This window comes from Chroicocephalus ridibundus, chromosome 7 (genome assembly GCF_963924245.1).
Source record: "Chroicocephalus ridibundus chromosome 7, bChrRid1.1, whole genome shotgun sequence".
Lineage (NCBI taxonomy): Eukaryota > Metazoa > Chordata > Aves > Charadriiformes > Laridae > Chroicocephalus > Chroicocephalus ridibundus.
Window position 1 is genome coordinate 18,123,365 of NC_086290.1, and position 13,040 is coordinate 18,136,404.

At 63.0% G+C, this 13,040-nt stretch overlaps 1 protein-coding gene across 1 annotated transcript in view; it reads right to left on the reverse strand.

The window, feature by feature from the left end:
- Positions 1 to 2,974: 2,974 nt before the first annotated feature.
- Positions 2,975 to 13,040, reverse strand: part of NHEJ1 (non-homologous end joining factor 1) — a 45,014-nt gene continuing 34,948 nt past the window's right edge. The window contains exons 6-8 of the mRNA XM_063342378.1: positions 3,955 to 4,072; positions 3,602 to 3,705; positions 2,975 to 3,315 (exon numbers count right to left, since the gene is read on the reverse strand). Coding sequence (XP_063198448.1) covers positions 3,235 to 3,315; positions 3,602 to 3,705; positions 3,955 to 4,072 — 303 coding nt within the window. The 3' untranslated portion in view covers positions 2,975 to 3,234. The remainder of the gene's footprint in view (positions 3,316 to 3,601; positions 3,706 to 3,954; positions 4,073 to 13,040) is intronic.

Consider the following 13,040-nt stretch of genomic DNA (forward strand, 5'->3'; position numbering starts at 1 on the left):
GGGCCGTGCCCGGCATAACGGCTTCATTAAACCCTGCGAAAACTAATATTTATGGAATCAAATTTATGGAGGCCGAGGCCGAACTTGTGGCCTTTAATGTGTGTCGGGAGCTCAAATCCAGCCGGCTCCAGGGAGGAGGGGGTGGGGACAGGGAAGGAGACCCCAGCGGGACAGGATGGGACAATAAGTGGTGACACTCCCTGGAGCTGGCGGCAACCTGGGCCAGGGAGGCACCAGCGGCCCCATGCTGGAGTCTTGGGGGCTGGGGTCCCTGCGGTGGCCTGGGGAGCCTCGGCAGAGCTCTTTTTTTCCCACCGATGTCTTCACTCTCCTGCTTTTACCCACCCCCGATCTGTGCTCCTGCAGCCCCCCTTCCCTTGCCTCGGGAGCAGGGTGAGCAGAGCCGGGTCTGTCCCTGCAGCAGGTCTTTACCCCCAGCCCGTGACCACTGGGGTACCCACCTGCCCCTTGGGCACAGAGCCATAGGGCTCCCCAGGGGACTTACTCTGCAGTGGGACAGGGCTTGAGCAATGCCCCTGCAGCATCCCTGGGGCTGGCACAGGCTCCCCTGAGCTGAGCACCCTGGGGAGAAGCAGAGACACAGCCCGCGTGCAGCTGGCAGCCGGGACGACCGGGGGTGCAGGTGCTGGTTTGCACCACCCACTCCCCCATACAGCCCACCAGCCACTGGCACAGCTGGCATGGGAATGTGTCATAGAATCATGGAACCATAGAATAGTTAGAGTTGGAAGGGACCTTAAAGATCATCTCCTTCCAACTCCCCTGCCATGGGCAGGGACACCTCCCACTAGACCAGGCTGCTCAAAGCTCCATCCAGCCTGGCCTTGAACGCTTCCAGGGATGTGGCAGACACAGCTTCTCTGGGCAACCTCTTCCAGTGCCTCACCACCCTCACAGTAAAGAATTTCTTCCTAATATCTCATCTAAATCTCCCCTCTTTCAGTTTAAAACCATTACCCCTCATCCTATCGCTCCACTCCCTGATAAGGAGTCCCTCCCCAGCTTTCCTGTATACCCCCTTTAGGTACTGGAAGGGGCTATAATGTCTCCTCGGAGCCTTCTCTTCTCCAGGCTGAACAACCCCAACTCCCTCAGCCTGTCCTCATAACAGAGGTGCTCCAGTCCTCTCATCATCTTCATGGCCCTCCTCTGGACCTGCTCCAACAGGTCCATGTCCTTCTTGTGGTGAGGAGTCCAGAGCTGGATGCAGTACTCCAGGTGGGGTCTCACCAGAGCAGAGGGGCAGAATCCCCTCCCTCGACCTGCTGGCCGTATTTCTTTTGATGCAGCCCAGAGTATGGTTGGCTTTCTGGGCTGCAAGCGCACATTGCCGGCTCATATTGAGCTTCTCATCAACCAGCACCCTCCATGTGATGTCCCCTCATCCCCGAAGGAGCCAGATGAGCCAGATGCCCTCACTGGGGTGATAAACCCTCCTCCTGCAGGTCCTGGCTTGTACAGGGGAGCAGCATGAACCCCACACCCAGCAGGGAGCTGGGGGACCTGGCTTGGAACAGAGTAGCTCCCAGGCCCGGAGATAGAGCCCACATGGGTGGAGCAGAGGTTGCACAAGAGGACGACCTGGTGACAGAAGACACATGAAACCTAAAGCTGCTACACTGCTGCCCTGGTCCTACCCAGATGTCAGCAGGACCCTCCCTGGGGTCAAGCGCCTGTCAGGCAGACCCAAAGCTGCCAGGGTAAGGTGCTGGCAGATGGGGGAGGGCAGGATACGTAACTATGGCTGTCGGCACAAGCTCCCCATCCCACGGCTTCCCCTTCCCACCACCCACCCTGCCCCGCACGCTGCTCCCTCAGAGAGGAAATATAAAAAGCAACCGGCTGCTCTCACCCTGGGACTGGCCAGCCGCGGTCCAGCAAAGGCCCTTTCATTCCCCTTCCACAGACACAGGGGCTGCTCCGGATGTTTTTGTTTCCCCCTTGCTGCCCGAGAGAGCAGGCAGCATGACTGCAGCCAGCCCGTCCCTGGGGAGCAGGGCAGCCGGGGGTAGGGGTCCCTGCCCCAGGAGAGTGGCAGCAGTGCTGCCTGCCTCTCTGCCTGCTGCTTTAAGACCTGGCTCGGGCACAAGAGCTGGGTCCCAGCCCCAAAGAAAGCATTTGGAGACAAGGGTTGGAAGAGGAGAGCAGGGATTCAAGGATGGATGGATGGACAGGTAGGGTGTGGAGGGGCAGAGGTAGTGCTTTATGTCCCGGGAGCATCTGTAACCTGCTCTGGGGCTTGCTCCCAGGCCTGGGAGCTTTCAAGGCTTGGTTGTCCCTTGCCCCTTGGAGGCCAGAGGATGGATTAACCCCATATCACCTGCCCACTAACCCTGGGGGAGCTGCCTGCATATGGAGGGTGGCCCTTGGCACAGCCAGGCTGCCTTTGCCAACCCACTGCTACAAGGGCTTCACCTGGCTCCAGGCACCAGCACATTGTGTGTCCCTGGCATGGGACAAGGAGAGTGTGGGCTCCAAGCCCTTCAGCGTGTTGCGCCCTCAGGATCTGGGGGTCCCATCATGCACACCCCACCCCACACGCTGCTGCTCAGGGTGAGGCACAGCATGGGCTGGGAGCTGCCGTCCTGCCCCATCTCCTGTCACCTCCTCACCATCCCGAGCCGCTGCAAGACAACGGGACCAGCCAGAGGGGGACCCACAGCACTGGGTGCTGCACCCCTGCCTGGAGTCTGTGGGCCCAGGGGGGACAGAGCAGGAGGAGAGGAATCTCATCCAGACACAGCCCTTTATTTCAAACCCACATGAGACCAGCAAAACCCCACGGCCCTGCTGGGGTCCCTGCTGTCCCACACCCACTCACCAGCATCCCTCCCACGGCCCTGCTGGGGTCCCTGCTGTCCCACACCCACCTGCCAGCATCCCTCCCACGGCCCTGCTGGGGTCCCTGCTGTCCCACACCCACCCGCCAGCATCCCTCCCACTCCCCCCGGGGTCCCAGCGCTGGCTCCATCACGGGGCAGCCTGGGCAAGTTCTACACCAGGGAAGAGGCAGAAAAGAGGTTCCTGAGACACGGCTGAAGAGAGGAGATGCCCCATCATCCTGGCTGCAGACACCTCAGGAGGGTACCATGCCCCAGGCCAGGGTCCACCGGCAGATGCAGGCAGGGAGGCAAAGAACACATGGGTGCTCTGCACTGTCTCTCTCGGATGCTGGGGGGAACAGAGAACCTCGGGGTGGGGGGCAGCGACCTTTCAGCTGAAGAGCCCCTTCGCCTTCTTCGGCTTGGCCTTGGCCACTGGCAGCCGGGGCTTCTGAGCCGGGGAAGAGGCCGGCTGGAATCAAAGCGGAGGCAGCGTCAGTCCCCCCCCGGGGGGCTCGCACAAGATGGGTGCATATGTGCAAGCAGTGACACCCCCCCACCCCCGTGGGGATGTGCAAGCCACACACACGTGTGCAATGGACCCACACTCTCCCCATCCGGGGAGGATGGGCTAGGAACTGAGTTGAGACCCCCAGTGCATCCTGGGTGGGTACAGGGTTGGGATGCGAAGAGGGAAGGGAGGTGCAGGCCCCATCCTGCCGTTGGTACGGAGAAGCTGTACCTAAAGCTGCACTCACCGTGGTGCCCTCACTGGAAGACACTGCTTCATCCTCCTGGGATGGAGGCGGTGGATGGGGGTGCCCTGCTGTTTCTGCAGCAGGCGCCGGGTCCTCAGCGTTCTCTGGTACCAGCAGAAAGAGATGCCATTCGGGATTGAGATGAGGGACCGTGGGGCATTGCCCAAACCCACACCAGGAACGGCGCCTGGGTGGGGGAGCTCAGCCCATGGGGGGAAAGCAAAGGGGGAGACTGTGGCATGGGGTGAGCTGCACCCAGGGCCCCACTCCCCTTCTCCCCAGGATGGGAGCTCAGCCGCAGGGAGGCTGGGTGCTTCGGGCTCTCCCCATATCACAGCCAGGGAGCTCCTCACCCGAGCGCTGCCGTTTCCGAGCCTGCTTGGCCTCCTGCTGCGTCACCGCCGTGTAGAGCTGCTGCAGAGTGTTGGCGAACACCTGCCCCTCTCCCGCACCACAGATCTCGGGCAGGCTCTGTGGGAGAGAGCAGAGACACCGTCACCCTGCCAGGCCATCACCTGCCAGGACATAGTTCCTGCCAGGACACCCTGCCACGGTGCTGCAGAGGGTGCCGGGCAGCGGAGAAGGGGCCATGCATCCCTCTGCTCCCCAGCCGTGCATGCACAGACACACAGACACAAGCACACAGAGACACAGACACACACAGACACAAACACACACACCTGCTCCAGCCAGTGGGCTGCCTTCCCATTCAGACCGCGGAGGCTTGCGAGTCATTCATGAAACACCGGAGATAAGATCGCATGGGAAGGGCTGTGGCTTCCCTGGCAGGAGCCGTGGCTGGCCGATAAGGACAGTGAGCCTTGGGCAGGGGCAGGACCTCGGCACGAGGTGAGGACAGGGAACCTCTGCCTGCTATAACTGCCTCCAGCGATGCCTATGCGGGCAGGACACACCATCCCCGGTGGCCCTATGGCAAGTGGGGGCAACGTGGTGGCAAGATGAGGGATGCCCAAGTTTGCTCCCAGTCTGCCAGAGTGACTCCCGCCTCCCTGCACACGTTTTCCCTCCATGCAGGCTTGATGCTGGGAAGCCCCCCATCCTCCTGCCTGCACCCCCTGCTAGGGCTGTGGGATGCCACCCTCATCCTCTGGGCCATGCCGATGTGCATGGGGGACCGTGGCTGTCACAACGAGGGGGCTGGCAAGCTGGGCAAGCGCCGTGCTCCACTGGGAACCTCATGGAGCGCACGACCAGAAAACAAACACGTACAGAGATGGGGAAAGGCGTGTGTGCCCTGGAGGGGGTGGCTGCATGGGGACGTGCAGGACACAGTGTGGGTGCGCATGTGCAGGTGAGCGTGAGCATCTGTGTGTGCACGGGGGCTTGCGTGCAGCCATGTGTGGATGATCATGGCTCCGGGTGCGTGCGTGGCTGTGTGTGTGTGTGTGTGTGTGTGTGTGTACGTATCAAAGGTCTGCGCACTAATCTCTGCTCCGCTCCACACCCAGACAGCAGAACAAAGTGTAACAGATAAGGCCGGATCCTCTCTGGGCCAGGGGAGCGGGGAGGGGATGGGGGACGCTCAGACCCACTCAAGGCCAAAGTCCAAAGCCTGGCCCCAGCTTCCCAGTGGCAGAAAGGGCAGGCTGAGCCCCCCTTGCTGCTCCCCGCCAGACAGGGCGGGAGTGCAGGGCTGATGCCAGGATGCGTTGGCTGGTAACCAGAAAGGCATCTTCCCAAAGGTCTCATCCCTCCTGCTGGAGTTGTGGGCATGAAAGGCCCTTTAGCTGTAGGACACACATGCCACTGGGGGTCTGCTTTTTGGCCAGCTTCTGTGCAGGACCTCCTGTGTCCCTGCCCACTGCCACAGGAGGGAGCGATGCTCTGGTCCCAGTGCCCAGCAAGCATCCCTGGGATTGCTTGCCACTGGGCAAACACACCTCCCAATGCCTCCTTGCCCATCCTCTGAGCCCTGGGCTTACACTGGCCCATCACAAGGTCCCAGGGAGAAGGAGGGATGCTGAAGACCTCGGACACACTAGGGATGCTCGTGCCCTGGATGCCTCAGCCACTGGCCATGGGGCTTGAGGTTGCAAAAGCAGCATCTGAGGCCAGGAAGGCGACTGCACTTCAAAGGCAGGAGAGGGGCTGGCAACGAGTGGCCGACACAGCCTAGATCAAAGGCACAAGCTGGAGTCATAATTCAGAGAAAAGCAAACAGCAGCTCGCAGGAAAGCCGGGAACAGTCGTGGAGTGAGCAAAGTGTACCAGATAGCACTGCGTGGGTCAATGCCCCAGGAGGGCAGGAGAGTCCCTGCAGAGCCACCCAGCCCTGGGTGCCACTACCCTGCTGCCCACCCCCCTCTCCCTGCCACCAAGGGGTCCCTGGGGAGTGCCAGGGTGATGGGGCAGGCTGTGGCCCCAGGCGTAGGGTACTGCCCACCCCTCTCTGCGCCAACCCAGACAGGACACAGGCTGCAGTGTAGGACGGCACCTGGGACATGCCCCAAGCCCCAGGGCTTCTGCTCTTCCCAACATCCAAGTGAGGATCCGGGCAGGGCAGCTGCTCTCTTGGTGCTCAGCCCCAGCTGCACGGAGCCAGCATAGTGTCCCTGTGGTGTCCCTGGGGATGGGGCAATGCCACGGAGTGTCCACCGTGCTTGTAACCACCCGGTGTCCCCAAGACCTGCACACAGGCACCCGCTGGAGTGGTACACTGGGGAGGCACTGGGAGAAGGGTGTCCGGTACTGCCAGCCTCCAGGGAGGGATGGACATCTGGAGTGGTACAGGGGTCTGCAGGTGCAGGGTACCCACTGCCCATGCCTCTGGGAAGGACCCAGCTCCTGCAAGCCTGGGGTGGAATTTGGGAGTCACTGGCCACCTCCTGCCACTGCCCTTCCCGGAGGCTCGAGCCCGCGGGCTCGGAGCCATGGGGCCGTCGGAGCTGGCCTGCGCCGGGATGGGAGGGCCGCGCTTCACAGCCCCGGAGGGAAATGGGTTTATAACCAGAGCTGGAAGCGTTTCCCTGCAGAGCCGTGACTCAGCAGGGAGCGGAGCGTGCTGTGCCAGCCACCGGCCACCTGATGGCCCCGGAGGCTGAGAGGGACAAGGAGGTGTCCCCAGAAGGGGCTGGGTAGGGGACAAGCCCTGGCTACGGGCATCCTTCCCCTACTTCCTTGCCCCACTGCCCCAGCACATCCCCAAGCTGAACCCTGCTGCAGCCAGCTTCTTGTCCCCACCACGACGTCAGCTCTGGCCTCCGGTGACTTGTTTTTCTCTGATTATCCCTCTCTGGGATAAACAATGATGCCAGAGGTCTGGGGAGCGGCATGAGCAGAGAGTTGGCACCCGGGGGAGTGCCGGCCGGGTTGCCCCACGCAGCTTGCTGGGCACCGGGGAGCGATGCCCGGGGAGCTGGCACAGCTCGCCCAGCATGTTATGACTACCTGGCCACAAGGCCAAGTGGGATGCCACGGTATCAGGAGCGACTCAAGGCTGCGGCAGTGGGACGGGAGGCTCTGCAGCACACCCTGAACTGTGATTAGCCCAGCCGGGGGGGCTGCCCAGTGAAGGGGGGCAGGCGCCTGACCTCGCGCTGGGAGCAAGCCGTGTTCGCCGGCAGCCCCGCAGCGGTGGGGGAGCTGGACTGCAGCCTCGCTCGGTGCCCCCCATGCTGGGGGGCTCAGCTAGGGGCTGTACCCCACTGTGGCGGCAGGGCCAGTGGTGAGCATGGTACTGCATCCATCTCCCAGGCATCCTGCCTTCACCCACCCCTACCCAGACTCCCTCCTCAAGAGGCCATAAGAGATGGCGATTTGAATGTCCTCTTGATAGCATGAGCAGGAGGGGCACATCACCCAGCCTGGCACCGTGCCACCGATGCAGAAGCATCACCTTCCCCTGGCCCGGTACCGGGGGGTGGGTTGCAGGCAGGCTGGACCGTGCTGGGCCCCCGCACTGGTGCCAAGCACCAGAGTCTAAATCGGTCGTGCTCAAAGCTGGGGACTGACCCTTTCATTATCACACCAGACGTTCGAAGTGGTTACCAACATTCTTCGCTACAAACCCCACATTCCTATTTTTTAATATATTTTTAACTGGAAAACAGAGCGAACAGGGCCTGTTTGGAAATTACAGCCTGGCTGCTGTGGCTTGTATGTCAGATCTGCCCACATTCCCGTGGCCAGCCTCAGCACATGCTCCACAGGGGCACACTTAATAATTCCTGCCGGGGCCGGGAGCCAAGGGGCGTGGGCCGGGGGGGGCATGGCTTCCCCAGGCTCCCCCTGCCAGCAGGCTCCGCGGAAGCGGCGTGGTGGAACGGTGGCCTGGGAATGGTGCACCAACTCTCCGGTGATGGCCATGGCTGCCACCGTGCTGGTGAAGCCTGGCGATGCTGTGGCAGCCCACGGCGGGCAAGGGAAGGGCTCCATGGCTGGGGCGTTCCCGTGCCTTGTGGCTAGGCTGCCCTCGGCTCTTTTCCCTGCCGCAAGCTTTGTGCTTGCTCCTGGGAACAGGGCTGGATGCGCGCTGGGCATCTCTGCCCATGGTCGTGCTAGCATTGGTCAGGATGGGGAGGGATCCACCCCGGGATCCAGGTAGATGAGCATCCATCTGGGCTACCCGCTCAAGCAAGCTCTGCCAACAGCATTGGACCAAGGGATCCCACCAGGATCTACCTGCGGGAGGACAGAAATGAAGGGGGCTGAACTGCTCCCTTCTGGATAGGGTCAAGGGAAGGCAGAGGGGCAGATCATCCTCCTGGGATGGAGCAGGACACACCAGCCTGACTTCATGGAGCAGTGACCCTCTCCCTTGGGACAGAGCTGCCCCAAAGCACCCCAAGCTGCCCCAAAGTGCCCCGAGGTGCCCCACACTGAACGCCGATGCCCTTTCCCAGCTCCTCCAGCCCTTGGAACTGCTTGCACATGCTCCCCCCAGCTTGCAGCAGTGCTTGGGCCACTATGTACCCCAGCAGGGGACAACTAAGGGACCTGTCCCCATCACCCTCTACCACGCACGCTCCTGGGGACACGCAGCCGCAGCAGGTAGGACGGCTGGCGGTGCTGCCAGCCCGCCTGTGGAGCAGGCAGGGGCAGGATGGCCAGGGCTTCCCAGGCAGGGAGCCAGGCTGAGCACACCTGGCAGGAAGCGGCAGTGCCGGCAGGGGAAGGCAACCGGAGAGCTGCCGAGAGGTGAAGGGGTCACCCCGGGGAAGAGCGGGGCGGTGAGGCCAGGACGGACGAGCATCCCAGCCCGACCCAGCCCGGCCCAGCACGGCCCGGCACTCCTCCCAGCGCCGCTCCGGCCCCGCTGCGGGCAATGTTTTCCTTTCCCCCTGACTTTCGGGGCCTTTCCAGCGAGCAAATGTCAGGCGCATAAAGAGCAGCACTGTGAGCGGAAGATGGAGCGAGAATGCCTGCCCGCGTCCCTCCGTAAGTGCTGTCTCACACTTCATCAAGGCAGCCTTTGCAAGCGAGGCGCACGCTTAACAACCAGCAGTCTATGCTGGCCGGCGACCGCAGCAGCCCGGCCGCTCAATACCCTTTTCTTTTCTCCTTGTGCTGTTTTCGCGGCTTGGGTTACCGCTTTTCTCGCAGACACAGAGCGGAGGGGAGCGGTGGCAGCGGGGGCTCTGCATTGTGCCACCGCTGTGCTGGGGTGGATGCGGGGATGCTGGGGAGGGGGAGGGGGATCCTGCCCCTGCCCTGCCCACACACTGCTGCTTCTAGCTCTCAGGGATAAATCCCAGGGAAAGGAGGGACAGCAGCAGAGCAGAGGTAGGACAGGAGGCTGCAGCACCTCCTTCCCAGACGCAGGAGGACCAGCCCACCGGGAACAGCCTGGGGCTTGGCAGAGGGCTGGTAGGGGGCGAGGGGCTCCAGACCCCAGTGGGCACAGCCCCTACCCCATCACACTTGGAGAGAGGCCATCCCACCGCGCTGCCCAGCAGGACTGCAGGCATCCAAGACATCCTGCTGCCCGAGTGCCAACAAACTCCCTGAAAAAGAGTGGGGCCCTGCAGAGCAGCCCTTGCTACAGGCACCAGCCTTCCTTCCCCACCTGGGCTACCCTGCAAGAAGGTGGGCATGGCTGCCCAGGGGCTGGGGGCAGCTGCTGGTGGCACCCCCAGCACCAGCCTGACCACGGGCACTTGTCCTCCCATCCAGCAGCCTGCGGGGCAACAGCAGGAGAGCCTCTGGGGCAGCTGACATTGGGTGCCAGTTTGGCAACGGAGCTGGGAAAGGAGGATGTCCTGAAGAGCAGCAGGTCCCAGCATGCCAAGACTTGTGAGGACTTGCTGCTGGCTTCCAGGAAGGCAGAGCCACACGCTGATGGCACCTACAGGCATCATCTCTGCCAACCTGGCCCACCACCGACATGGGGTGCCTTCTCCAGGGGCCAGTGCAGGCAGTGGAGGGCCTGGGCACGCCCAGGAGCAGAAGACATGGAGACCTGGTGGCCAGGGTCCCTCCTGGCCCAGGGGGACAGCTGAGGGACCCCTCTCCTCCACAAGGAAGTTGGGTGGCTCACACTGCCTTGTTATTGTAGGGTGGCTTGGTGAATATGGACACATCACCCAGGCGTATTATTGTAGGGTTCCTCCGCAAAGTGTGCCAGCTCATGTGGGTTTATTATTGTCTGTCCAGGAAAGCTGGACACATCGGGCTGGTTTGTTATTGTAGGGTTGCTCAGGAAGGCCGGCCAGCTCATCCCGGCTTGTTATTATTGCGCAGGGCTTGCGGGGGGCTGGCCGGGAAACTTCCTGCAAAGTGGGGTGACGGAAAGGGAGCCACACCTGGTGAATCACAAGGATGCTGTGTGGCGATAAGGAACAGCGAGGGGTGGGATCCAGCACCCCGGCTCCACCCGGAGAGGGCAGGCCACCCATTCATGGGCACAAACACTGGCAGCTCCCCTGGGGCCTGTGGGGCAGCGGGGCTGGCGGGGGCAGCAGGAGCGTGGGTCAGGGCTGGGGACTGGCACAGCAGCCCACAGACCCCTTGAGAAGTGAAAGCTGGGGGTGACGGGGAGGGACCCGCGGGGATGCTGCACCCTGTGTGTCCCTAAACCCGGTGCACAAGGGATTAGCTGAGCTAACAGGGCCTGGAGCGGAAGCTGGGGCTGAGCCAGGTGGGATTAGGGGCTTTGGGGGGAATTTGGGTGCGTTCGGGACTGGGCTGCGCGGGAGGCAGTGGCCGCTCCACCCCGGCAGCTTTGCAGTCCCTCCCAAGCGCGGGCGCAGCCGGAGGGGCAGTCCCTGGGGACGCTGCCCCATTGTCACCCGCAACTGCAGCAGGAAGCATTGCTGCGTGGGGCAGGGGGGCAGCAGGGCTCGCCCCCGCACTGGCTCAGGCGGCTCCCCAGGCACATGGCCCCAGCAGGGCTGGGTCCGACATGCCCCAGCGGCCCTGCCACCACCGCTGGCACAGTCACTGAGTCACTGTCACCTCCCCTTGCTCTGCGACAGGCCGTGTTTCTCAGCCCCAGCAGCCTGTCAGCGTCCCACAGGCAGTGCCCAGCTGTGCCGGGTGCCCGAGTGTCCCTCAGGCAGTGGCCAGATGTGCCAGTGCCCAGGTGTCCCTGGACAGTGGCCAGATGTGCCAGTGCCCAGGTGTCCTGGAAGCAGTGCCCAGCTGTGCCGGGTGCCCGAGTGTTCCCCAGGCAGTGCCCAGATGTGCCAGTGCCCAGGTGTCCTGGAAGCAGTGCCCAGCTGTGCCGGGTGCCCGAGTGTTCCCCAGGCAGTGCCCAGATGTGCCAGTGCCCAGGTGTCCTGGAAGCAGTGCCCAGCTGTGCCGGGTGCCCAGGTGTCCCCGGGCAGTGCCCAGCTGCTCAGTGCAGATGTTGGTCCCCGGCCAGGCAGCAGGATTGAGTGTCAGGCGAGCTCTCTGTGTGCAGCAGCAGCGGCAAGAGGCCAGGCTGCCCTGCGAGCACACAGCCCCTTCATTCATGGCAAAAAATAGCCCCCCGGGGTGTGGTCCAGCCTGGAAAAGCCCCCTCCAGCCCCGGCCAGCCCATGTTTATTCAGTACGGGGGGGGGGACGACGCGCTGCCCTCCCCCTGCCCACCAGCCCTGCCTGCCGTCTCCCTGCCAGAGCAGCAGCTCTTGGATGCGGTTCCCCGGGTCCCCCCTGGCCAAAACACACAGGCTGGGGCGGGGGGGGGGGAATGGCAAACCCCTAAAAAGCACTGGGTTTGTCTCCGGGAGGAGCAGCCCCCGGTGATGTCATGAGAGTTTGCGAGCGGCCACATGAAAGGGACTCGCTGCCCAGGAAATCCACAGGTCCGTGCTCTGCCAGACAAGCCAGCGATTCTTCAGTGGTCCGGGAAGGAAACCTCCGGGAGCCCAAGCCAAGCTTGCCCTTGCCCCGGGGACAGCCCCTCCAGGCTCCCCAACCCTGCTCCGCAGTCCCCCGTATCCCTTTCTCAGCATCTATAGTTCACAGCAGGTCCCTGCCCACAAACTGGTACCCCTCGGTACCAATCCCTGCCCTGCAGTCCCCAGGGCACCAAGCCTTGCCCAGTAGACTCACAGCATCCTAATCCTTGCTCTGGAGCCTCCAGAGTCCGGACCCCTGCCATGCAGAGCCCAGACTCTCTCTGTCTGCTGTCCTGGGGAGCAGCATCCCCATTTCCATGGTGATCCATCAGGCTGGGAGCCGCAGGTGATTTAGGGCCAGGCGGTCCTGTCACCAGACAACAGGGATGCAGCAGGGCAGGGGATTTTCTTTCGTGAGGGATTACACTGGGGACAGCTGGGAACACACAGATGCAGCCCCCCCCCCGCCAGCCCCCTCCCCAGGAGCCAGCCGGGATCTCACCCCGCTCCGGGCACTGCAGACATGGGGTCTGAAACTGAATCTGCTGCCCAGGGCCCCCCCTCCCCATTTCCCACAGGCGCAGGACGCAGCGGCTGGAGCAATGGGGAGACTCTGCCTCCCTCCCCACACAGGAGACACCGCTGGGCTCCCATCCAAGGCCAGAGGCCCAGCTCTGCACCCCACTCTGCCCTGCACGTCCCAGACCCACCATGCGTCCCGCATCGCATGGGAATTGGTGATGGAGCTGCCCCCCCTGCCCCATCGCCAGCTGCAGCCCAGAAGGAGCCGAGTGGCAAGTGAAGATCAGGGTGGTTTTAACTTCACGCCCCCAGCGCCTCCCGTGCACCATTTCAGGAGGCTGGAAGCATCCAGCCCGTCCACCTGCAACTTGCCCATGGAGACACTCTCCTGCTCCACTCGCTCCACCTCTCCCCACGCAGGCGCAAGGTGACAAGATCTCTCCACACCCCCAAAAGTGCCTGGGGACCAGAGCGTACCCCAGACTGGTGCTGCGGCACATGGGGACACCGGCTGGGAAATCACGGGTGTCTTCATGGCATGGTGCTGGGGCAGAGAGCTCTCTGGGGCCAGCTTAGTGGTGACGAAGTACCCTGCGACTGAGACATCCCCCCCCCGGCCTCAGCAGACAGAGACT